A 24580-nucleotide genomic window follows, 5' to 3' on the forward strand; every position below is an offset into this window, starting at 1 on the left:
CGCGGGGCGGCGCGCGCCGGGCGGAAGTGACGCCGCCGGCCCCTCGGTCGCATGATGTGGCAAAAAAAAAAAAGGCCGGGAAGGAGCGCTGAGTGATGCGTCCCCAAATAGTCCCTTCCGGCGGCGCATCACCCCGGCCGCCCCACTGGCGCCGCGCGCCGGCGGATCCCTCCGCGCGCCCCCGGCGCGGCTGAGGCGGCTCGGGCGGGCGGCAGGTGCGCGTATCCTTCCGCCGTGGTATCCTTCCGCCGGCGGGGGCAGCCCTTCCGCACGGCCCCGCTCCGCCATCGCGGCCCCGCAGCGCCCGCAGCGCCGAGCCCGGCCCGGCACGGAGCCCCCGCCGCCACCATGGCACAGATCCTGCCTATCCGCTTCCAGGAGCACCTCCAGGTGGGCGCCGGCGCGGCCGCGCTGTTCTATCCCCGCCGTGCCGAGAGGACGTACCCGGGCCCGCCCGCGGTGCCGCCGTGAGGGCTGTGGGGGGGCGCGGGGTGTTGGTGTCCGGGAGGGAAGCGCTGCCCGAAGGGCACCTTCCTGAGGGGCCGGGCCTGGCCTGCCGCCCTTGCCGGTGCCCCCCCGGGCTGGGCGAGGCCGGGAGCGGACGGGGAGCGCGGGTGGTTCCGCGGCGTGAGGGGAAATCCCGCCCCGGCTCCGGGTCTGCGAGGGACGGGGGCGAGCCGGGCAGGGCTGGGCTGCCTCCCTGCGCCGCTTCCTTCTAGATATATTAATAATCTTAACACCTATCCTTGTGAGGGCGTAGTAAGTGGTTCTCCCGGTGCTGTCTGGGTGTAATGTCACGTCCCGGAAGGGGAGCTGCAGTGAGTGCGGGAGCTGCCGCGGCTCCCGCAGTGCAGCGGGGGCAGTGCAGGTGCCCAGGTGCCCTCTCTCAAACCCAGGCTCTCGCTGCACCGGCGCCACCGCGTTATTTCCTTTCGCTTCCCCGACACGGCTCCCTGAAGGCAGCGGTAACACGTCCTAGATGTGCAGGAACTCGGGGCTGCCTTCCCAAGGAACGCACCTCCCGTGTCCGTGGGTGCAGCCGGAGCGCAGGGAGGGGTCTGGAGGTGCAGGTCCGGTTGTGCAATGGGCACTTCCCCTCTGGCAGGTCTGTGGGGCGAAGTACTGCGAGCCACGGTTCTCCTGGCTGGGGCCGTGGTGTTAGTTAAGCTTGGTTTCACTGCTGGGGAGGGTTTTTTGTGTAATAAAAGCTACATTGGCACACCTGGCTTCTGTGCCCCTTCTGCCCCGTGGTTCCAGTGTCTGTGTTTAGTTTGTGTAACCGGGCACTGATGTACTGATGGATTTCCATCATTTGTAGTGACTTCTTTTCCTGACTCAAACAGAAAAATTTCAATTCCTAGGCACCTTGCAAAATACTTATTTTGTGGTGTAAATTACCACTATCCATAGGGTTTAAAAAAATGGTGCCATGGTTACTTTCTGTCTGGGTGGGTGACTGTTGAGTGTTGAGAAATTTTCCTTCAATATCAGGTGAGGAATTTTCCTTCCATATCAGGTGAGGAATTTTCCTTCCATATCAGGTGAGGAATTTTCCTTCCATATCAGTGGAAAAGCAGGCCAGAATTCCTAGCTGAGGTGTGCCTACACTCCTTAGTGAGACAGGGGAATCCCAGAGCTTTGTCTCTGAGCAGTGCCTTGTCCTGGTGGTGGCACAGCCCAGACCCAGGTGCTGAGGTGGTTCTGTGTCCTCAGCTGAAACTCATCCCTCTGTGTGCCCAGCTCCTACTAAAGCATTGTGGAAATGCACCTCTGATATATTATTTAAGCCCCAAACCTTGCATGTGACCCACTGCCAGGTCTCTAATGACATGAGTCCTGTTACATAATGAAACTCATCTGCCTCATGCCAGGAGTGCTGGGAGGGTTCAGGACAGCACTACTGTGGAACAGGACTGTTCTGCCCAAAGTCTGATTTATGTGTTTAGTTGTGTCTTAATTTGCATTTTCTCTCCCTGCACCTCTTCACTGGTTGAACCAGTATCTTTTATACCTGAACACTGAGCTGATCTCTCCTCAGGTGGGGTGTCCAGCCCTCTCAGCCTGAGTGCACGTGGCTCTTGCCCAGTTTGCTGCTCCTACTGAACTTCCTCATTTTATTTCATTGAGAAATTTTCAGAGGAATTTGAATTCTTGGAGTTCCTGTTTTTCCGCTGAAGCTTCTGACATAAATTTCGAGAGCAGAAACGCTGCTATTGCAGTGGTTTTGTTTTAGTGTATTCCAGGCTGCTCCTAGGGAATCCTCATGGGCTCAATAGTACAATTTCTTGAACTGTGCCTGACCTACATTGTCTAGGAAACTTGTCTTACAGGTGTTGGGCAACACTTGCAAGTTTGTAGCTGATGCTTTAATGCAAGGCAAGGCACCCACCCAGAGCCTAATTCACAAAAGGCAGGTGGTGAATGTGAATGAGGAAGATTTTGCAGGCTGTTATTGAAATCTGATCTTGGCTGGTGATTTGGGAATGAGGAGTAAAGGTTCCAGAAGCCCTGAATGCCTTGGGGACACAGGACAGTGCTTTGTACCCCAAACTGGAGCTAAAGATCTACTTTGGGCAAGAAGTTGGCTTGACAGGGCCAAGTGAGCTTTCTGGGGAGTCTGAAACCAAAATGTGTTCTCAGGCTTCAGGTTTTGTTTGTTTGAGTCCCATCACATGCTCTGCAATTTCAGCTGTCCCAAATATGTAGGTGTTATCTGTGTGGTGTCTACTGTACATCCCTGCCCGGCCTCAAAACAACATGTTGTGAGAAACTTCCCTTGGGAGTTTTCAAGGAGAAACCTGGTTCCTGTGCTATCAAAACTCACATTATAAAACTTTACAGTGCTACTTCTTTTTTTTTTTTTTTTTCTTTTTGAAGTGGCTATGAGGAAACAATCCACTGTGCTTGTGGTGGGAGATCAGAGGTCAGTGTGTGGGATGATTGTAAATCTGGTTGCTCCTATGCAGGTTTTAGGGATTCCTAAAATGTTTCTGTGAGTGCCTGAGGAGGGAAGTAAAACACAGCTGCTTTTTGTGGTGGGTCAGTGGAGCTTTTCTGAGATTACAAGTTCCTGATGAGTGAGAAGGACCCAGATTAGATGGACTGGGATTGCCAGGTCATTTAGACACAAAATACCCCAAAATATATAAAAATTGGACTTGGACCAGGCCCGCTGCTGTACCGAGTTAAGGCATTAATAAATATTCTTCTGAACCTAAATATTTAGAAAGAAATTTTTTAATTGTTCTGTAAGGCAGAGAACTGCCAGCTCAGGCTGTGTGCTTGATGCCAATACAGAACTGCTTTTTTTAAAACTAGGAAAAGGGTCCTTGTCTCTATTGTTCATTGACGGAGCAAACCTGAATGGCAGCTGTGCTGTCCTGGGGTGGTGGCACTTGGGTGGCTCTGGAGTCACAGCTGTGCCAGAGAATAAAACAGGACAGCCAAGGCATCATGGAATAAAATATATCAATTCAATACTTTACTCTAACAATGGCAAACAGCAAAATATTTCCATGTATTGTGCTGACAGTGAGACAGTTTAATACAGCCTAAAACACTAAATCTCTACTGTAACAGCATTAGTTTGGAGCAGTTACATCTCTGGTGGATAAAAGTCAGGAATTAGAGGACTCTGCCTAATGCTGTTTGGGTGGGATTCTTGCTCTGCTTCTTAGTGGATCTGCATTCCTAAAGCCAGTGAGTTTAGAGTATTCCCACAGAGGGAGAATCTGTAACAAAAGAATGGAAATGTCTTGAGGAGAGTGTGTGAGTGTGTGTGTGTGTGAGCTAATTGGATAGGAGCAATTAGTTAAGCAGTTTATGAGCTGTTCTGGGCATGGCCCTCCCAGCAGGCACTGCAGTGCACGGGCCTGCCCTGGTGGCTGCTCAGTGCCCTGTGCTGGCACTGGGGCCCCAACCACGGAGGAGGAGAGGGAGCCAGAGGTTCTGAGCTCCAGTGTCAGCAGCTACAGCCCCAGGGTGGTTTGGGACTCAAACAGTCACACAACACACCCTGTGGCTGTGAGAGGGGTGGCTGCCTGGGCCTGCTCGGGGGAGGCACAAAATAGGAAGGATATAGAAATAAAGAGCTCTTGAATGGCAGAGAGGTCCCTTATCTGTTGAAAACATGACTTCCTAGGCTGTCACACGCTGTAACTCTTACCTTGCTCTGGGAAGAGTGATGTATTTGGAGCCAGGGGCTGGCCGTGGGACTCTTACACAACTGCACTAACAGAGCAGCACAAATGGGAATTTTTTGGTGTAACTGAAGTTTGCTTTTCTAATTTTCCTGTATGGAATTAAAACAGCAGCTGAAATGTAGCCTGATGTCTGCCTTGTTCAATCCAGCCCAGTGAAACATGGCCTGTGGCAGAGCTGATGTGACTCACTGCACATCCAGGAGCTCCTGTTTCCCAGAGGACTGGTAATTTTTCTGTTAGCTGACACTGTCCAGCTCCATGATTTCTGGCTGCATGGGGACAAGGAGTCTGGGCAGGGACTGAGCAGCTGCCTGTGGCCACAAGAGCAGTGGTTGTATCCTGTCGAGGTGAAATGTGTGCTCAGCAGTTCCGTGTCCTTCCTCGTAGGCAAGGAGAAATTATGTGACAGCTAAGCACTGTCACAGGAAAGGGACTGTCACAGGAAGGGGTCAACAAAGAGACTCTTGTCAGCAGTTTTACCATTCAGTTTGATTCACATGTATGTGACAACTTCCCTGGGTAGGTTACCAAGAATGGGCTGGAGTTATCTTCCACTGAAAAAATAATCCTGGCAGTCAGACGTTCACTCGCTGTGTTAGGATGATTCACATCTCAGTGCTGTTCACATAAATGCCATCCCAGAATTTCATGGTTCAGCAGAGCCTGCAGTTGAGTGAGGTATCTGATCTTGGGTTAGATGAGTCCTTCAGGGCGACACAGGAGCTGCTGCTGTCCCTGACAATCTGGTTCGTGGTTCCACTCTACTTCACAGAACACTTTATTCCATACAGGAGACTGGTGTCACTGATCTTCCCAACAGATGTGGGTGCAAAATAACTCCCACTGGAAATCACTTGCCCAAGCACAGTGAGCAAGTTCTGCTTTCATATCTGCTTGAAAGGCAAGGAAGTGGTTTTTGTAGTAAAATGTACGGCTGTCTTAAATTCCTTCTTTTTTTTTTCAGTCTTTTAAACTTGTTTGTGAATCAGTGAAATGTAGTGAGTGCAATATTAAATGTTTGGGGTTATTTTCCCTTTGTAGTAAATTGGTTGGAAACCCACAACCCCCTGTACTCCTTTAGTTGTAGTGCAGCTCAGGAGTTTGTACATGGAATAGTATTGAAATTTTCACAAGAAAAGCCTCCAAAGGAATATTTGCTGTCACATTTCCTCACAGTTATCTTCATCTGTGTTTGCTCTGCTCAGCTTTCTAAACACGCCTGCCTGGCTCACCTGGACTTTAGCCAGTCTGGGGAAGAAAACAACCTGTATTCCAGGGAATGATCTCTGCTCAAGAGTTCTGTGCATCCTTGGTGCAGCCAAGGAAAGTCCCTGTTGGCCTCACCAGTGGGTGAGGGAAGTGCCACTCCTGGCTGGTGACACTTGTGCAATCAAAGGCAGGGATTGTCACAGTTAGAATTGACTTCCTGACGTGGTTCCTACACTGGGGTCTGTTAAGATGAAAGATGAAACGTTGGCAGAAGAAGCTTGTGTGTACTTAAAGACTTCCCTGAGGGTTGTGCCTCCATCAGAAAACCTCTCCAAGCTTTCTTCAAAGCTCCTGTACCAGTTGACTGAATCTTTGCAAAGAGACACCTCACTTTGAAAATAGTGAGAAGTTTAAGAAGTACCACTTTTAAAATCTCCCCCCGCTCCCTGGGGTTAGTCCTCAGATGTGACACCCAGCAGATGGCAGTTTGATTGTGATTAAGGTAAATCTGTCCTGCAATATCCAAGTGACTTTGATTTGGTGGGTTTGTCTGGAGCTCCCTAAGAGGTCCTGCCATCTGCTTGGACCTGCTGCTCAGATTTGTTCTGTCCACAGTGTTTGAGTGTAGTGCTGTGAGATACTGCTTGGCACTCAAACTACCCCCCTCTACCAAATTAACGAGGAAATTTAGTGCTTGATAAATGATTTTGCTCTTGTGAAACTTGCAGCCCCAGCAAAAGGAAATGCCACATCCCAGTAAGTCACTCCAGCTCTACCAGATCAAACTCCCACATCTTCCAACCTTCTCTCCCTGCAGGGATGTGCCTGGATTCCATATAACCCTGCCTGGATTCCATATAACCCTGCCTGGATTCCATATAACCCTGCCTGGCTCCTGTGCAGTCCCACAGTCACAGGTCTAGAGAACACTGCTCAGTGTGGGAAAGGGAATTTTAAGTGGTCCACGTTGCTGGAGAATGTGTGGTCAGGTTCTGGGGTGCTGGGCCTCAAACACTTGCTTAAATCTGTGTGACAGAGTTCTGGACCTGTCAAGGATGTAGGGTTTGATTTTCATTTCTTTCTTTTTTCATTATTTTTCTAATAGCTGTAGCATTCGGACAGTTTTCTCTTGGAAGAGCTGATCAAAGACTGTCTCTTGCTTGAAGTCTGCTGGCTTTATTGTCAGGTATTCCCTGGGTAGCAGATCTCCCATGGAAGTGACTTTGTGAAGCTTGTTCTTGCTGTGCCACAGCTTGGATGTGACTTGTTCCTCGTGTGCTGTTGGAAAGGCTGGACAAAGGGGAAGTGGAGTAAAACACCCTCTTTATCAGGAGCTGCAAACAGGCAGAGCACAGCTGGGGCATGGCCTTCTCAGAGCTGTGCAGAGCTCAGCTGATAAGGGCTGAGTGCTCCAAACCACCACAATCACCCCAAAATGGCTTTGAAGGACTCGCCTTTCTCAGGAGACCTTGGGCTTGAAGGTCTCTCAGGAAGAAAAATAGTGATAATTCCTCTGATAGCAGAGAACTGCTCTGCAGCTTTTAAGGTATATCCACCAACAAGCTGGTTGTGTCTGTGACAGTGTGAGATGAACTGCCCATTCTGCACTTTCACTGTTAAAAATGCACTAAACTTTGTCTTACTGCTGCCACCCCAATACAGTAGCCTGGTGCAAACACCACAGAGTGCCATTAACTAAAATATTTTGTTGCAAGAAACGTAATTTCAGGGTGTACATTCAAAGACTTGGAGCTCAGCAGAGAAGGAAGTGGTTTATTGACACCTTGTGTTAAGTAGGGCTGTGCATGAGCCATTTCTGACTTCAGTGTGTCCATCTCCTGTGTGTTGGCTCTGCCTCCTGCTGTGAGACAGGACCAGCTAATTGCTAGACAGGGAGCTTTTTTTAGCTCTGCAGGGATAAAGATGAAGCTCAGACACCTCACGTGTGATGTTAAGCTTGAAATAGTGATAGCTCAGGGGAATGAGTTCAGGGAGGAAAGGTGGTGAGAGTGAGGACTGAAGTGCAACTCCAGCACAGCTCTCAGGAGCAGGAGAGTTCACTGTGCCTTCAACACTGGTGTGACTCCTGGGGATGGTCCTGTGCAGGGCCAGGAGTTGGACTTGATCCTTGTGGGTCCCTTCCAGCTCAGCATATTCTGTGATTCTGTGCTGTGAGGGGCTCACAAGATGAGTTCTCAATGGTAAGTTGTAAGTGGACCTTGAAGGGAAGGTACCCAAGCACTTGATGCCGTTTTTGGGCAGCGTGGTTGTATTGTCACAAAAAAAACATGTGAAGCCAGATGTCTCCTGCGACTTTCACAAAAGCTCTTCGTGGCTGTACCGAGGTAATAATTTAACGTTATACCTTTTTTCTCTTCCAGCTCCAAAATCTGGGCATCAACCCAGCAAACATTGGGTTCAGCACTCTGACAATGGAGTCTGACAAATTCATCTGCATCCGAGAGAAGGTGGGAGAGCAGGCCCAGGTGGTGATCATCGACATGAACGACCCCAGCAACCCCATCCGGAGACCCATCTCGGCCGACAGCGCCATCATGAACCCCGCCAGCAAAGTCATTGCACTCAAAGGTAGGAACTCCTGAGAAAGAGCTGTTTGAAGTGGCTGCAGAGCCTTCTGTAGGACTAGGCTGGGAGTGACTGAGGTCTCTCAGGTGATTTATGTGGGAGGATCCCTTAGCACTTCTCCACAGCTTAATGGGAGCTTAAGGTGAATGCATTTGCTGTTCTTCTGGAGGCAGCTGGACTTTAAGCTGCAGCTGAGACTTCCTGCCATTTGCTGCTCATTAGGATGAGGGTTTTTCCTTCAGTCCAAAAGCTTCCAGCTTCTGAGCAAGGAGAGCTGGAAGGAAAGTGTGGGCTTTAAGGAATCATGACCTGATCTAAGTGTGTAAGGTCAATCAACTACACCTTTCCTTACAGAAAGGAGAACTAAGGCTGGGAAGGGCGGGAAGTATTCCTGAAGGCCTTAGTCTGGCCAGTGAACCAGTTTGTGCATGTTTATTATATCAGTCAGTGATAAGAAGGGTAAAACTATGCAGGGAAGAGTTGGGTGGTGAATGAAGTACAAGGCCATCCAGCTTGGTATCTCTGATGATACAGAGTGCAAGCATTCCTCTGGAGTCTCCAGAAGCTTTCATCTCTTTCCCTAAGAGGCCAAAAAAGCCTTAAATACAGTCATTCTAGAAATGCATGTATTGCTAATGGAAAGATTTGTGTGTATCCAATGTTATTAACTTTGACCTTAATACTGTGCTACTGTTTTGTCACAACTTTAATGCTTTCTTGTGTGTGCAGATGGTGAGTTATTTCAATTGACTGTACTAGTTCCTGTTGTGTCTTATGACAAGAAAAAGCAGAATAAAATGGCTCAGATTTATGGTGCACATGGCTGAACAGTGGTGTTTAGAATCCAGAGGTTTTTCATGCCCTTCCAAACAAGGAAGTCCTTAAGATTCCTAAAATCCACTCAAGAACCCAAGGTGTACTTAAACCATTGGGATCTTGATATTGAACTTTTTATAAACAGGACTGACCCTTTTGACTCAAATCTAGATTTTGCCTGGTAATACCCCTTGCACAGCATGTAGGATCTGTGTTACCTGAATGTCCCTTCCCCTGATCTAAAGCTCCAGCTGCACTAGATATGGAACCAAACTGCTGCTGTTGCCTGAGTAACTGTAGGAGACACATTTCTCCAAGTTCTGGAGAAACTCCTGACTCAGCATCTCACAACAATTGCAGAACTAATGGTGGCTTTGGACTAAACCAGTCCGTGGTGAGTGCAGGCCCTGGCCCTTGTGGCACAGTGACTTTGTTGAGCTGAGCTGCAGTTACTCACTGTAGCAGATACTCTGACCTGCATCTAGTTTCATGTGATCTTTTATATTCCTCTCAGGCTACACAAGCATGTGCTTGAATAGCTCTCTCCTAAAACTCGTAGAACTGGTCAGAACCTTCTTATCTTCTCAACAGGAAGAAATAATTTCTTCTGCCACTGTGTTGTAAAAGCTGGTAGCAATGACTGCAGGTGGCTGTTCAGGATGTTTGTATGCACCATTCTGTGTAATTTGGAGAACTTTCCCTCTTGCCTTCTAGAGCTTGTGTTGGTCACTAGATCCCTTTCCTTGCACAGTTTGTTGGTCTGGTTTGCAGTCAGTAGCTGTGTATCCCATTAGTGCAACCCAAAGGTTTTGGTTAATAAGCCTGAGTTACAAAAGCCCTCTGCCAAATTAACTGTTCCATGTTGTGCCTTTTTTAGTAGTTTAAACAGATGTGGACATAGTTTTTAATGACACTGGCATAGCCCTCCCCACAACTTCCAAGAGCCTCAGCATGATTGTAACCTGGTCTGGGTGGACGTGAAGTCTCGTACAACCTGTTTGTGTGGCTGAAGCTTTTGTCCCCTGCCACCCTGTTCTCCGCATCTGTTTGATTGCTCAGCAGTGGCAAACTGGTAAAATGAGCCCTGGGAGTGTGCTCTGGTTAAAAGTACCAGCTGGTCCCTGCAGATCTGCCGGTGTAGAACAGCTTTTTCTTGAAGGGAGTCCCGAGGGTTTCGTGTCCTAGTGCAACTCTCCTACTTTTCCCCGGAGCTTGCGCTGTCCCCCTGCTGACCAGGCTGTGTTTTGTAGCTGGGAAAACGCTGCAGATCTTCAACATCGAGATGAAGAGCAAGATGAAGGCTCACACCATGACAGACGATGTCACCTTCTGGAAGTGGATCTCCCTGAACACCGTGGCCCTGGTGACGGATAACGCCGTTTACCACTGGAGCATGGAGGGGGAGTCCCAGCCCGTGAAGATGTTCGACCGCCACTCCAGCCTGGCCGGCTGCCAGATCATCAACTACCGCACCGACGCCAAGCAGAAGTGGCTCCTGCTCACGGGCATCTCCGCACAGGTACCTCACCCCAGCAGGCCAGGGCACCCCCAGAGCTCGTCTTGTTGCCTCTCCTAAAGGAGCAGCAGTGATGTGTTTGTTTTCTTACATGCCTGATCTTCAAATGAGTGTAACTGAAAATCCTGCGTTGATGTAACTGTATATGTGGTGATATGAACAGTCTTAAGCTGCACCAGGGGAGGTTTAGGTTGGACATTAGGAAAAAGTTCTTCACGGAGGGAGCGATGGGGCATTGGAATGGGCTGCCCAGGGAACTGGTGCAGTCACTGTCCCTGGAGGTGTTTAAGCAGAGCCTGGATGTGGCATCAGTGCCACGGTCCAGGTGATGAGGTGGGGTTGGGTCAAAGATTGCACTCGAGGATCTCAGAGGTCTTTTCCAACCTGGTTGATTTGGTGATATAAACATTGTGCAAGATTAAGAGTCTGAAGTGATGCCTTTTTAAGAGAAAGCATGGCATGAGACTTCAGCTTGATATAACATATTTACCAGCACTAATTTAAATGAAATTACTGTCTGAGCGCCTGTTGTTCCTGACTCTTGTTCTGCCTTGTCCAGCAAAACCGTGTTGTGGGAGCAATGCAGCTGTATTCTGTAGATAGAAAAGTGTCCCAGCCCATCGAGGGACATGCAGCCAGCTTTGCACAGTTCAAGATGGAAGGAAATGCTGAAGAATCCACTCTCTTCTGTTTTGCAGTAAGAGGCCAAGCTGGGGGTAAGGTAAGGCTTGGTTCTAAGTATCTTTAGACTCACCCTGGTTATCTGCTTTCAGGAAAACCAGGGGCTTAATACAAAAAGTTGCATTTAAACAAACAAGTGAAAGACTGTGTGGGTCTGGATAGTGCATATATATATATATAATGTAAATGACATTTGATGCATACAGAGCTTCCCAGCAGGGACTACCTGATGCAGCAGGAGCCTCTTTGGAGTCATGAAGTTAAGTGGCATGTCATGACCAGCCTAATGAGCTGCTTGAAACATGTGACTCCCAGCTTCACAGGATAAGCTTGAGGGAAAAGCTCTTGTAATCTTTCTTTGATGCTGATCCCCAGTATCAGACTTAACTTATTTCCAGTTTATTGCATGAAAAAAAAAATGAAGCACTAGTATTACAAGGCTAAATTAGTGGTCAATGGCAACACTGGAATTGTGTGAGCTACTTTGACAGCTGAAACAAAAGCTTAGATTCAGAGAAACATCTTCAGAACCATCACTGTAGAGTGTTAACCAAGTTGAAGGAGTGCATATAAAGTGACTTAACTGAATCCTGAAACTTCCAAGTAACTAGGGCTACCTAAGGAACATATTTAACTGTTTCCCTCACCTATGGTACATGAATTCCATGTGCCACACCTTTAGTCAGTGAAAATATTTAGGAAGACTGACTTAGTTCATCTTTGCATAAGCTTGGGATTAGGGCTCAGCAGTGAGAGAATTGCTGTGGTTTCATTGTTGAAGGTATTGTTAAATAAATGAGATACAAGAACTAACAGACTAATCTTGCCTCTTGCACAGCTGCATATCATTGAAGTTGGCACACCTCCTACTGGGAACCAACCCTTTCCAAAGAAAGCTGTGGATGTCTTCTTCCCTCCTGAAGCACAGAGTGACTTTCCTGTTGCCATGCAGGTATGGCAGCTGCCAACAGGAGCATGAGAACAAAGCTTCTCCTGGTGGATGGGACAGTGGCAGGGCACTGGGAGCCAGGTGGTCAGTCTGCTGACCCCAGGGTTGGCCCTAAACTGGTGTGACTGGTGTGGCTGCTGCTCCTGCTTCAGTGGTGATAAAGTAAACATGCAGACAAGCACCATTCAAAGGCAGCACGTTCTTATTTGGGGAAGAAATATCCATGTATATTTAGCTGCTTTTCAAGCTCTTCCAACATCATTCTACTGTGACTACTCGAGTAAAAATATACCAGCACTTCTGGTTGTCCTGAAATGGCCCAGCTGTCTGCTGAGCCTCAAAAGCACTCACTCATTTATCCAGTGCCACATTCAATCCATCTATTTCTGTTTTGCAGATCAGTGACAAGCATGATGTGGTGTTTCTCATCACGAAATATGGCTACATCCACTTGTATGACCTGGAAACTGGCACCTGTATTTACATGAACAGAATCAGTGGAGAGACCATATTTGTTACTGCACAGCACGAAGCAACAGCTGGAATTATTGGAGTAAACAGAAAGGGACAAGTAAGGAAACTTGCCCTGGAAACTTATTTAGCTGATCCCACTGACCCTTAATGATGCACTGAAGAGCTCATATCCGTGTCTGAAAGTTTCCAAAAATGAACTTGGTCATATTTGGGCTAACTGGAAGTTTCCCTTGGTGTTTGTGCAGGTGCTGTCAGTGTGTGTGGAAGAGGAGAACATCATCCCCTACATCACCAACGTGCTGCAGAACCCCGACCTGGCGTTGCGGATGGCCGTGCGCAACAACCTGGCGGGGGCCGAGGAGCTCTTTGCCAGGAAATTCAACGCACTCTTTGCACAAGGGAACTATTCTGAGGCAGCAAAAGTGGCAGCCAATGCCCCAAAGGTAATGGGCTGGTGTTCAGAGCAGCACTGAACTCCTCTGCCTTAAGCTTCTTGCTTCAGGAAAGCTGAATTTGCGTCAGTGGCAAGACCAGAGTCTTGTTACTGCTCCTGCCCTGACGTAGCACTTGGGGTGCTGGGTGTGAGTAGTGATTCTGTGCTGAGTGATCTTAAAGCCCACACAGGAGGGGAGGAATAAATGATGAAGTAGTGGCTATGAGGCATAATGTTTCTGGGACTTAGCTTTACTTGCCCAGTGATTAAAAAAGTGTCTGTGAAAAGACAACTTCAGGCTGAGGCTGCACCTGGAAACAAGATAAAAAGGACAGACCAAGGGACTAAATTTAGATGAGAGGAACTTGCTTGTAAGGAGAAAAATGTCTTAATTCTGAGCTTAAATTTGCAGTCCTACTGAAACAAATCTAACTGGCTACTATAGCACATTTTCTGTCAGAACATCTCAGACAGTGTCTGAGCTGATGTTGAGCCGTATTACTCCTGACATTCTGGGCTGGCAAAACATAGAAATGCTTGTGACAGCTGCAGTGACATTAACTCCAGCTTTCTGGAGAAACTCTTGCCAAGCCACAATAGCAGCAAAGGAAATGAAAGTGCCTGTGTCTGTCTGACAGGGAATCCTGCGTACTCCAGACACCATCCGCCGGTTCCAGAGCGTCCCAGCTCAGCCAGGACAGACTTCCCCTCTGCTCCAGTACTTTGGAATCCTGCTGGACCAGGGGCAGCTGAACAAATACGAGTCCCTGGAGCTGTGCAGACCAGTTCTGCAGCAGGGCCGAAAGCAGCTCCTGGAGAAATGGTTAAAAGAAGATAAGGTGAGTTTGGGGTCGATACCTTTAGAGCCCTGAGGGGACACACACACACATAAATGCCTGAGAGCTTCCTCACCTCCCCAGGAAAAATCATCTGGGAGCTCCTCAATCCCTGGTGTGCTCACCCAGCTGAGCAATAGGTGTTCACTGCACCCATGGCTGTGACTCACATTCCTGCAGGGGAATCAATCAAACCCTCTGAGCTTCTCTCATTCCACTTCAAATCCCAGCAGGGTGCAGCCAGGATGGAAAGCCTCTGAGCTGCTGCTGTTCTTGCCAAGCCACTCCTTTGGATACTGCCTTGCATATGCTTTGAGCTGTGCTTACACTTCTGTAATTAGCCCCAGAAACATGCTGATATGTGTCATCCATTCTTTTTAGCTCTAAAAATGCCTTTGACTCCTGTGGAACAGCATGAGGAACAATCGCTGCAGAAACAGTTGGCTAAGGCTATCAAGCTTAATTTTTTTTTTTTTTTAAAACAAGTCCAAAAGGAAAATAAATGAGGAAGAAGGTGGTAGTGCTTTTCAGCACAGCATGGCAGGGTGGGCTGACTGTGTTTATGTCTTTAAACAGCTGGAGTGCTCGGAGGAGCTGGGAGACCTTGTGAAGTCTGTAGATCCTACACTAGCACTTAGTGTCTATCTGAGAGCCAACGTTCCAAACAAGGTCATCCAGTGTTTTGCTGAAACAGGACAAGTCCAGAAGATTGTTTTGTATGCTAAGAAGGTGAGAAGAAATTAAATTGCCATATCTGTCCTTCATTTAAGAATAATTAGTGCATGTTCCAAAGCAGCTAAGAGTAACTGTGGGGGAATCTGAGAGCCCGTGCAGTACCTGCAACAACCTTCAAGGTTGTTATGAATAACTACTGCTAGACTTCAGACATGTATCTTGTTATACTTCTCTATGTAGCCTTTTCCAAAAGAGGAAATCCTGACTGGGTTGTGTAATCCAACAGTAGCTGTTACTGAGCTCTGTGTTTAACAAGGTTAAATGCTCTTGCTGAGCTCTTACTTTTCATTCTCTCTCCAGGTTGGATATACTCCAGACTGGATATTTTTGCTGAGGAATGTAATGAGAATCAGCCCTGATCAAGGACAGCAGTTTGCACAAATGCTTGTTCAAGATGAAGAGCCTCTTGCAGATATAACACAGGTAAATAACTTGATTGCACTGAAACTTTACGTTCAAGGCGTTGAATTGTTAAAGAGTTTGGCTTCTCTTACCAGAGAGAGATTTTGAACTACAAGTTTGGATTTACCTTAGTGGGACAAGGCTGGTTTTAAGAACACTAAATGACAGCTTAGTGCAGTGTCAGAATAAGTGGTTTAGCTTTGGCAGCTGCACTTGATGGTACTTTCTTTAAATATACCTCCAGTTTTTAATCAAAAGCCTAAATTTCCTCCTTTTTTTTTTTTTGCAGATTGTGGATGTCTTTATGGAATATAATTTAATCCAGCAATGTACAGCCTTCTTGCTGGATGCACTGAAGAATAATCGCCCCTCAGAAGGTCCCCTGCAAACACGTTTACTTGAGATGAACCTCATGCACGCCCCTCAGGTGTGTGCTCAGAGCCCCCAATCAGCCTTGGCTGAGCTGGTCACAGTCCTCAGGGACTAAGGGAAATTTCCAATATCCCTTCTAGGTTGCAGATGCCATCCTGGGAAACCAAATGTTTACTCACTACGACCGGGCTCACATAGCTCAGCTGTGTGAGAAGGCTGGTTTGCTGCAGAGAGCACTCGAGCACTTCACGGACCTCTACGACATCAAGCGTGCGGTTGTTCACACTCACCTCCTCAACCCTGAGGTAGGACACCAAACATCCTGCACCTACAGAAAACCAGGCCAGTAGGAATGGCTTTCAGAGTGTGGAGTGATCTGGTTGGGTCTGAAATGGCTTCTGTGTCTTCGCAGTGGCTAGTGAATTATTTTGGGTCCCTGTCAGTAGAAGACTCTCTGGAGTGTCTGCGTGCGATGCTGTCTGCGAACATCCGTCAGAACCTGCAGATCTGTGTCCAGGTGGCTTCAAAATACCATGAACAGCTGTCAACACAGTCACTCATTGAGCTCTTTGAGTCCTTCAAGAGCTTTGAAGGTAAGTCTGTACTTTTGCAAAAGGAGCTGGTGCTCACCTCCTCATCCATGTGTGCATGTCTGTCTGCTGAAATGCGGAAAGCTGTACTGAACTTCGAGTAGTTAGGCCTCAAAACTGTCTTGAAACCTGGCCCAAACCTTAAAGTTTCCCCCTTGAGGAGTGGCACCAACATATTTTTCTGCATATTTTGTTTTTCTGAAATGTTATGAAAAGTTTGGAGCTGTAGAAAAATATATGTAAAATGTAGTAAAATGTAAACTGAAGAAGCTGCTGGCCTTTTTCCTTTGTCCAAAATGGTCATCTTGACTTCATGTAGCCTTTGGGATTTGGGCTTTTGTACTTCTCAACAAGACCAGCAGAATAACGTGTTGATTGTTTCTCTCCAGGTTTGTTTTATTTCCTGGGCTCTATTGTAAACTTCAGCCAGGATCCAGATGTGCACTTCAAGTATATTCAAGCTGCCTGCAAGACAGGACAGATTAAAGAAGTGGAAAGAATCTGCAGGGAAAGCAACTGCTATGATCCAGAACGTGTTAAAAACTTCCTCAAGGTAATGTTTGGGTAACACTGGACTGTCTTGGCCTGTTTGGGGTTCTGATAAAACATGGTGTTGAAAGTAGATGAGTTTGACCTTTGCACTTAAGGATCCAACTGTCCTTTTACACCAGAGGTAGCTACCATGTTGACAGTGCCTCCTAATAAAGTCTGAGCCTGGAATATTATCTAAACAATGGAGAATCTGTCAGATCAGTCTCTCACTGATTAATCTGGCTTGAACTCCTAAAATGTAGTAAATACACCAGCTCACCTAGAACTTGTTACAAATGTGTACTGTAAAGTAGCAAACAATTTGCTTGGAAGGTTGAGAACAACCATAATGCCCAAACGAGTTGCTAACTTGATTATTTCCAGTGTAATCAACTTCAGTTGAGCAACTGCAGAAACAACAAGTGAATAGTGTCAATTAATTCTATAAATGCTTTGTAGGAGTTCTGGGCTCCATAAAGAGCTGCTGACTGATGTTACTGCTGGGGTTCAGAGCTGAAACATTGCTGAAGAATAGGAAAAGATGGTGTGCTCAAAGTTCTGTGGTCCTAGTCCCGAGCTTATTGACAAACCCAACATTACTATAAATACCTGAGGAACTATGTGGGAGGGGAAAACTTTATCTGGGAACATTTCCTGCCTTCATGTTTGTTGGTTACATAGCATAGTCTTAGATTTTGCTGATCATATCTGAAGATGGCAAAACTCTTCCCAAGAGAATTCTCTAAAACTAACCTGGTGTCACTGAGGTGTAAGGTATGTCATTTGATCAAGCCACCTAAGATATGTTATCAAGCTGTCAAATTCCTGATGAAAGTTATTGTTTTTTGTGCTGTTCCATGTCTGGAATGTGCAGGACATGTACCAGGTAAATCTCCCAGTACAGGCCTCCCTGTGTAAAGTCCTTAAGTGTAATTTCTATGTAGGATTATATTCTGGGATGTGCATGTTGGAATAAGTGATCTGAAATATGCATCCGGAATACTGTCTGCCACATAGACTAAGCTTCTGTACTGTAACCATTGTAACCTTATGCTGAAAGTTGGAATGCTTTTAGATAACTAATCTGATAAGCAATTTTAGCAGTACTGCTACAGTTCTCTAAATCCACAGTTATGAGGTACCACAAGGCACATGGCACTCGAAGTCAATTCTGTGTATAAGTTTTACGTGATGAATCACAACTTAACCTAGTCTTGGTTAAATTTGTTTTGAAATCCCAGAGTGCTAATCCTGCACACCAAACACCAGTGGCAACTAAAAATACTCTCTCTAGCTTAGACTTGTAATAGTTGTATTGTGTTGTAAAACCCTGTAGACTCTGCCATGCAGGGTTAAACTCCAGAAAGCTTCTCGCTCTCCACGCCCCGAAGTGGGAGTGAGTACTCCTACTTTGCTACATATTGCAAACAATTAGTTGAACAACAAGCCGTCATTATTTCGTTGAGTTTCAGCTTTCCAAATTCAGCTGCTTTAACAGTTTAAGTGACCGTATTTGTCTGCTTAAGCCCAAGAGCAAAACCAAATTACTGAAGCTGTTCTCTTTCTAGGAAGCCAAACTCACTGACCAGCTGCCTCTCATCATTGTGTGCGATCGCTTTGACTTTGTCCACGACCTGGTGCTGTATTTGTACAGAAATAATCTCCAAAAATACATTGAGATTTATGTACAGAAGGTGAGTTACAGCTTGGCTTCAATGGGGCAAACTGATCAGTCTTTCCAGTGTTAAACACAATGCCTATAGTTGTATATAGTAAGTGTTCTGCAAACAGCTTGAGACTTGAGACTGCTATTTAAGTACCTGTTAGTGGCCTCCAGTAAATCAGCCCTGACGTGAATCAGATCTCATTCTTCAGCCAGGTTGGGCAGTAACCCCCACTGATGTGCCTCTTGAAGGAGGAAGACTTGGTAGAATAACTCTGGGCTTCTTGGGGTGATTTTAACTCCCAGCGTTTTGCAGGGGTGGAGGGGAAGTTCTCCTTCAGGGACAAAGTGGATTGTTCAGGAGCTCCTCCTGTGGGAACTGAGCATTAGGGAGCCACTGAGCTGGGATGTGAACACCTGTTGACTGAAGAATTGACTTCCAACCTTGTCCAGAACCTCAGGAAGCTGGGAGTAAAGGCAGGAAGATGGGGTCAGTCGTAACAAGCAGCCTTCCTTTGTAGCTCTGGGGATGAGTATTGGCTGCCTGTGCTGCAGGACCACACACTGACCTCTTTCAATGATCCCGTTTAGGTGAATCCAAGCCGTCTGCCAGTTGTTATTGGGGGACTGCTTGATGTGGATTGCTCTGAAGATGTAATAAAGAACCTCATCCTTGTAGTGAGAGGTCAATTTTCGACTGATGAGCTTGTTGCAGAGGTTGAGAAAAGAAACAGGTATTAAACTTCTACGAGTCTGTTACCAATTGCCAGTCTGGCTGTGTTACACTGCTCATCCATCAGTGCATGTCCTCATCACACAGCTAAAGCTGGTACTGACACAGCCAGAAGGTGCCACTGGGCGAGCAACCAGCTTTGCTCCTTGGCTGATGTGGGTATCTCATCTTTGAGGGATGAGATGAGTCTTTGGCATGTGATCTTCTTCACAGGATCAGAAAGTTACACCATTATATTAACAACCAAAATGCAGGTTAAAATGGAGTACTGTAGCTCTGGTTTAGTTCCTGACTGTCCTATTTATAGCAAAGAAATTGTGCAAGTGGATACTTACTCACTCAACCTCTCTAATGTGACAATCACTTCCTTCTAGGCTGAAGCTGCTTCTGCCCTGGCTGGAAGCAAGAATTCACGAGGGTTGTGAGGAGCCTGCGACTCACAATGCACTGGCCAAAATATACATTGATAGCAACAACAACCCCGAAAGATTCCTGCGTGAGAATCCTTATTATGATAGTCGTGTTGTTGGCAAGTACTGTGAGAAGAGGGACCCTCACCTGGCCTGTGTGGCTTATGAGCGTGGACAGTGCGATTTGGAGCTTATTAATGTATGTATGCCAAGGCAGCTGGCTCGTGGGTAAAGTTCTGACATGAGTGTCACGGGATAGATGCTCAGGTTTATGACAAAAGCATTTATTTCCTAAAAATATTAAGCTGGGAACTGCACACTTCTGATGGAATAGGAGATGGTTATTTAATCTCCCTCTGCAGCTTAATGAGAAATGGGGGACTCCCCTGCACGGCCTAAAGTGGGAGGCTAGTGGAAGTATCAAGGCCTGAGGTTCTAGTCAGCCTCTCAGGCAGATTTATTTAGTGCTGCAGGCTGGAGAGCTGTGGCTTCCCTCTGAGCAAACTGTGCCTTTCCCCAGGTGTGCAATGAGAACTCCCTCTTCAAGAGTCTCTCCCGATACTTAGTTCGTCGCAAAGACCCCGAGCTGTGGGCCAGCGTGCTGCTGGAGAGCAACCCTTACAGGAGACCCCTCATCGACCAGGTACCACTGACAGGCCAGCCAAGCCTTGGCTGTCCCACCCTGACCTGTAGTACCTGACTTGACTGATTTGCTGATTGCCTGACTGTACCTGCAGGTTGTCCAGACTGCGCTGTCGGAGACCCAGGACCCCGAGGAAGTCTCTGTTACTGTGAAGGCTTTCATGACTGCAGACCTTCCCAATGAGCTTATTGAGCTGCTGGAGAAAATAGTTCTTGATAACTCCGTGTTCAGTGAGCACAGGTGAGTAAAAACCACTTCATGGGAAAGCCTGGAATTCTACCTGGTGCAGGCGTTAAATTGCTGTAATATGGAACAGCAAATAAAATAAACTAATGCCTTCTCCAGAGGGGAGGGTGAATTTCTTGATGGTTTCTTGATAAGTACTAATGTTTTCTTTCCCTCTTCAGGAACCTGCAGAACCTCCTCATCCTGACAGCCATCAAGGCTGACCGTACCCGTGTCATGGAGTACATCAACCGCCTGGACAACTACGATGCCCCAGACATAGCCAACATAGCCATCAGCAACGAGCTCTTCGAGGAGGCGTTTGCCATCTTCAGGAAGTTCGATGTCAACACATCAGCTGTGCAGGTACCTTAAAATCTCAGGCTGTGAGAACTCCCTGTGACTTGTGGCTTGGCTGGTAACTTGTGACTTGAGTACTTGCCACCGATGAGCAGAGTGGCCAAAGCTGCTCAGTGTCTTTTGAAGTAGGACAAATGTTGTTTATTGAACCCTGTAGTGAGTGAAACTTTGCAAGGCTGAAATCACCCACGCTGTGTGGGTTGTGTGTGGTTAGTGCCTATTTTAAAAGCTGTGGATCCATTGAAAAACGAACATAAAACACAACTTTGGTGTCCCGTAAAACCGGCCTTTGTGGTAGTGGCTGATCTTGGTTATCCCATTTTTAGGTGTTAATAGAGCACATTGGGAACCTGGACCGCGCGTACGAGTTCGCAGAGCGCTGCAATGAGCCCGCGGTGTGGAGCCAGCTGGCCAAGGCACAGCTCCAGAAGGGGATGGTAAAGGAAGCCATTGACTCCTACATTAAAGCAGATGATCCTTCCTCATACATGGAGGTTGTTCAAGCTGCTAATGCCAGTGGTATGATTAAGTTTTGTTTACACCTTTGCTGTTGATGTTGCTCAGCTCTTTTACCTGGTCTGCTCGAACTGCAGTTCTGCCAGACTTGTATCTTGATGCAAGTAGAGGAATCTGGTCCTGCAAAGACTGCCCTAAATGAGAATGGGAAAAGGTAGTGTATTGCATTTGCAGATAATCCGTGGTCTTTTAACTACCTTCTTAAGCTAGTTGGAGACTTCTGTCAGAGCAGGGAGTCTTTGCATGAAGTTAAAGACCAGGATTTTAGTTAGACCTGTTGTAAGGTGACTTTATTAATGTAATTTATGTGTGTGAAGGACATACCAGTATGAAAGCTGGTTTTGATTGCTGGGGAATAGCTGTAGAAATACTCATGTCCAACTAGCTCGAACTGATAGTATAGTTTAAGTGTAAGTGTCCTCAAGGGTGGAAACTAAAAATTCTGAACTGCTTTTCCTAGGAAACTGGGAAGAGCTGGTGAAGTATCTCCAGATGGCACGGAAGAAGGCCCGGGAGTCGTACGTGGAAACAGAATTAATCTTTGCTCTTGCTAAAACCAACCGCCTGGCAGAGCTGGAGGAGTTCATCAATGGCCCCAACAACGCACACATCCAGCAAGTGAGTGACAATGGGATGGTTTTGCTGAATCACAGCTCCTTCAGCCTTGCTGACCACAAAGGTGGAGCTCAAATGCTCCACATCTCATGTCAGCCAGTGGCTGAAAATGTGCAATCCTGACCTGTTGTGCTGTCCCTCAGGTGGGTGATCGCTGCTATGACGAGAAGATGTACGAGGCAGCCAAGCTGTTGTACAACAACGTGTCCAACTTCGGCCGTTTGGCCTCCACTCTGGTGCACCTCGGGGAATACCAGGCGGCCGTGGATGGGGCTCGGAAAGCAAACAGCACCCGCACGTGGAAAGAGGTGAACTTGGCTGGCTGGGTTTGAGAGGTCTCCAGAGGTCCCCTGAAAGGACTTCAAGGCCTGGATTATAAACAGTAACACACTTGTCCCTTCCAGGTCTGCTTTGCTTGCGTGGATGGGAAGGAATTCCGCCTGGCTCAGATGTGTGGGCTCCACATTGTGGTGCACGCGGATGAGTTGGAGGAGCTGATCAACTATTACCAGGTAATTAACTGGCTCCTGTTACACAGTTCAATTCTTTCATGGCAGCTCTGCCCAAAACTGGAGCTGTAGAGTCAGGATGGTTCCTGATGTGAAGTCTCTGTATCCCGTAGGATCGTGGCTACTTTGAGGAGCTGATAACTATGTTGGAAGCAGCACTTGGGCTTGAGCGAGCACACATGGGGATGTTCACAGAGCTAGCAATTCTCTACTCCAAATTCAAGCCACAGAAAATGAGGGAGCACTTGGAGCTGTTCTGGTCCAGAGTCAACATCCCCAAGGTGAGTATCTGAGGCCTTAAATTTAGCTTAAAACACATCTCTCTGTGCCCTGGCTTTTGAAATAGCAGCTCTTGAGGTTATTAATGACACTAAAACCTGAGCACTGATGGACACTGATGGAATTCCCTGTTAACATATTGCTAATTATGCCTCTTCTTAGGTTCTGAGAGCTGCAGAACAAGCCCACCTCTGGGCTGAACTGGTGTTCTTGTATGATAAGTATGAAGAGTATGATAATGCCATAATCACAATGATGAATCATCCAACAGATGCTTGGAAAGAAGGCCAGTTCAAAGATATCATCACTAAGGTATTACTTTCTTAGTGAAGGGAGGTAAATGTCTTGCTATGTGCACTTCAGTTCTCCTCCTTTGTTAGTAGCCTGTTTGAAATACAAAGTTCTTGATATTGCCACATAATTTCAAAGCAACTGCAATTCACAGTAACTAAAGAGATTTCTAGAGACAAGAATGAATCTTGAGTGGCTCAGTTTTGCAGAGTTCTCTAAAGTTATGTCTGTCTTTCATTTGGATTTCCCTACAATCACACTTGTGCTCTGAATGTGCATCTTTGCTCATCTCCAGGTGGCCAATGTGGAGCTGTATTACAAGGCAGTTCAATTCTATTTGGAATTTAAACCTCTCTTGCTCAATGATCTGCTGATGGTGTTGTCCCCTCGGCTTGACCACACTCGTGCTGTCACCTTCTTCACAAAGGTAATTTTCCTACTATCCAACTCAAATCAAAACTTGCAGTTGGGAAAGCATTTATCTGTAGTAGCATTTTAAAATGCTTGGCTGCTTCCCTGCCTCACAGGGAAGATGCTGAGACTTCTACAAAAAGTGGAATTAAATGTGTCTCCCTGATTCCCTGAAGGTTAAACAGCTGCCCCTGGTTAAGCCTTACCTGCGCTCAGTCCAAAATCACAACAACAAATCAGTGAATGAGTCCCTGAACAACCTCTTCATTATTGAAGAAGACTACCAGGTATGTCTTGAAGCAGTTAATACCTAATGTTGTCTGTGCTTTGGGATAGAAGTGGCCATTCCTGAATCTCTGGCTTCTGTGTCAGGATTCACCTCCTATTCTCAGTCTGTTTAATGTCTGGAAACATGGGGTCCTTGTTTTCAGTAGTTTTTACCTGCTTGCTGTTAACTTGAATTCCTTAAGTATGTGTTCTTTGACACTTCAAATTGAACTAGAGGGGGCCAGCCAAGGATGAAGTAGAGAACTGTTGGTGGCTCTCTGGGAGCTTTTTGTGTCATTCCTACTGGGGGTAGAGTGGCTACTGTGTTATGAGTGTGACAGACCAGCTTTTATTTATAAAAGGCAAACAGTGGGTACTAAGGAAAAAACTCACAGAAGAGGCAAACAGTTATGTCTGTCTGTTCTGCTGTTGGTATGGAGAGGCTCTTCACCTCAGTAATCACTCCTGAAAAGTACTGGCTGAAATAACATAAAACTCCATGTGTGTCAAAGGAAAAATAGTAGATGTCTCTGGAATACTTCACCCTCCTGGAAGCAGGAATACATGCTTGTCAAATGTTTGCATTTTGAGGATGCAGTTGTGCATCTGAGGTGTGAGTAACTTTTTTTTTTTTTCTGCCCAACCCAGGCTCTTAGGACTTCTATAGATGCTTATGACAACTTTGACAACATCTCTCTGGCTCAGCGCTTGGAGAAACACGAGCTAATAGAGTTCCGGAGGATCGCTGCCTATCTCTTCAAGGGGAACAACCGCTGGAAGCAGAGCGTGGAACTCTGCAAGAAGGACAGGCTCTACAAGGTGAGCCCACCCCTCAGACTGAGCTTAGCAGGCCTGCCTCCTTTGGCCATGACTTTCTGCTCAAGCTCTGAGGCTGAACTCAGTTAATACCACGCCCAGTGGTTGTTCTGTGGCCCCTGAGGCTAAAGGCTGTGTCCTGTTGCAGGATGCAATGCAGTATGCTTCAGAATCCAAAGATACTGAGCTGGCAGAGGAGCTGCTGCAGTGGTTCTTGCAGGAGAACAAGAGAGAATGCTTTGGTGCTTGTCTCTTCACCTGCTACGATCTCCTAAGGCCAGATGTTGTCTTGGAAACAGCGTGGAGGCACAACATTATGGACTTTGCCATGCCATACTTTATTCAGGTCATGAAGGAATACTTGACCAAGGTAAGAGCAGGTGCTTCTCCAACACCAAAAGCTTGTTAGTCACTGTGGTGATGCCTTGAGACTGTCTGCTTGCTACTAACATCGATTTGGGCTTTGTCAAATGTCTGTCTGTCCATGTCCACACTTATTTTTCAGTCCAT

General features: G+C 46.8%; 1 protein-coding gene across 2 annotated transcripts in view; it reads left to right on the forward strand.

Annotated features, from left to right (window-relative positions):
• The first annotated feature begins 284 nt into the window (after positions 1 to 284).
• CLTC (clathrin heavy chain) overlaps positions 285 to 24580 on the forward strand; it is a 30112-nt gene continuing 5816 nt past the window's right edge. For both annotated transcript variants that reach the window (XM_017821653.1, XM_017821654.1), the window contains exons 1-30: positions 285 to 390; positions 7793 to 8000; positions 10064 to 10332; positions 10889 to 11050; positions 11849 to 11962; positions 12357 to 12530; positions 12679 to 12876; positions 13505 to 13705; positions 14279 to 14431; positions 14738 to 14860; positions 15129 to 15266; positions 15352 to 15516; positions 15624 to 15804; positions 16191 to 16354; positions 17901 to 18026; positions 18587 to 18729; positions 19103 to 19337; positions 19659 to 19781; positions 19876 to 20021; positions 20189 to 20372; positions 20693 to 20885; positions 21343 to 21500; positions 21641 to 21805; positions 21902 to 22009; positions 22120 to 22287; positions 22448 to 22597; positions 22872 to 23003; positions 23164 to 23274; positions 23903 to 24073; positions 24219 to 24440. In XM_017821653.1, coding sequence (XP_017677142.1) covers positions 349 to 390; positions 7793 to 8000; positions 10064 to 10332; positions 10889 to 11050; positions 11849 to 11962; positions 12357 to 12530; positions 12679 to 12876; positions 13505 to 13705; positions 14279 to 14431; positions 14738 to 14860; positions 15129 to 15266; positions 15352 to 15516; positions 15624 to 15804; positions 16191 to 16354; positions 17901 to 18026; positions 18587 to 18729; positions 19103 to 19337; positions 19659 to 19781; positions 19876 to 20021; positions 20189 to 20372; positions 20693 to 20885; positions 21343 to 21500; positions 21641 to 21805; positions 21902 to 22009; positions 22120 to 22287; positions 22448 to 22597; positions 22872 to 23003; positions 23164 to 23274; positions 23903 to 24073; positions 24219 to 24440 — 4827 coding nt within the window. In that variant the 5' untranslated portion in view covers positions 285 to 348. The remainder of the gene's footprint in view (positions 391 to 7792; positions 8001 to 10063; positions 10333 to 10888; positions 11051 to 11848; positions 11963 to 12356; positions 12531 to 12678; positions 12877 to 13504; positions 13706 to 14278; positions 14432 to 14737; positions 14861 to 15128; positions 15267 to 15351; positions 15517 to 15623; positions 15805 to 16190; positions 16355 to 17900; positions 18027 to 18586; positions 18730 to 19102; positions 19338 to 19658; positions 19782 to 19875; positions 20022 to 20188; positions 20373 to 20692; positions 20886 to 21342; positions 21501 to 21640; positions 21806 to 21901; positions 22010 to 22119; positions 22288 to 22447; positions 22598 to 22871; positions 23004 to 23163; positions 23275 to 23902; positions 24074 to 24218; positions 24441 to 24580) is intronic.

The sequence above is a fragment of the Lepidothrix coronata genome, unplaced genomic scaffold (genome assembly GCF_001604755.1).
Source record: "Lepidothrix coronata isolate B3197 unplaced genomic scaffold, Lepidothrix_coronata-1.0 Scaffold91, whole genome shotgun sequence".
Lineage (NCBI taxonomy): Eukaryota > Metazoa > Chordata > Aves > Passeriformes > Pipridae > Lepidothrix > Lepidothrix coronata.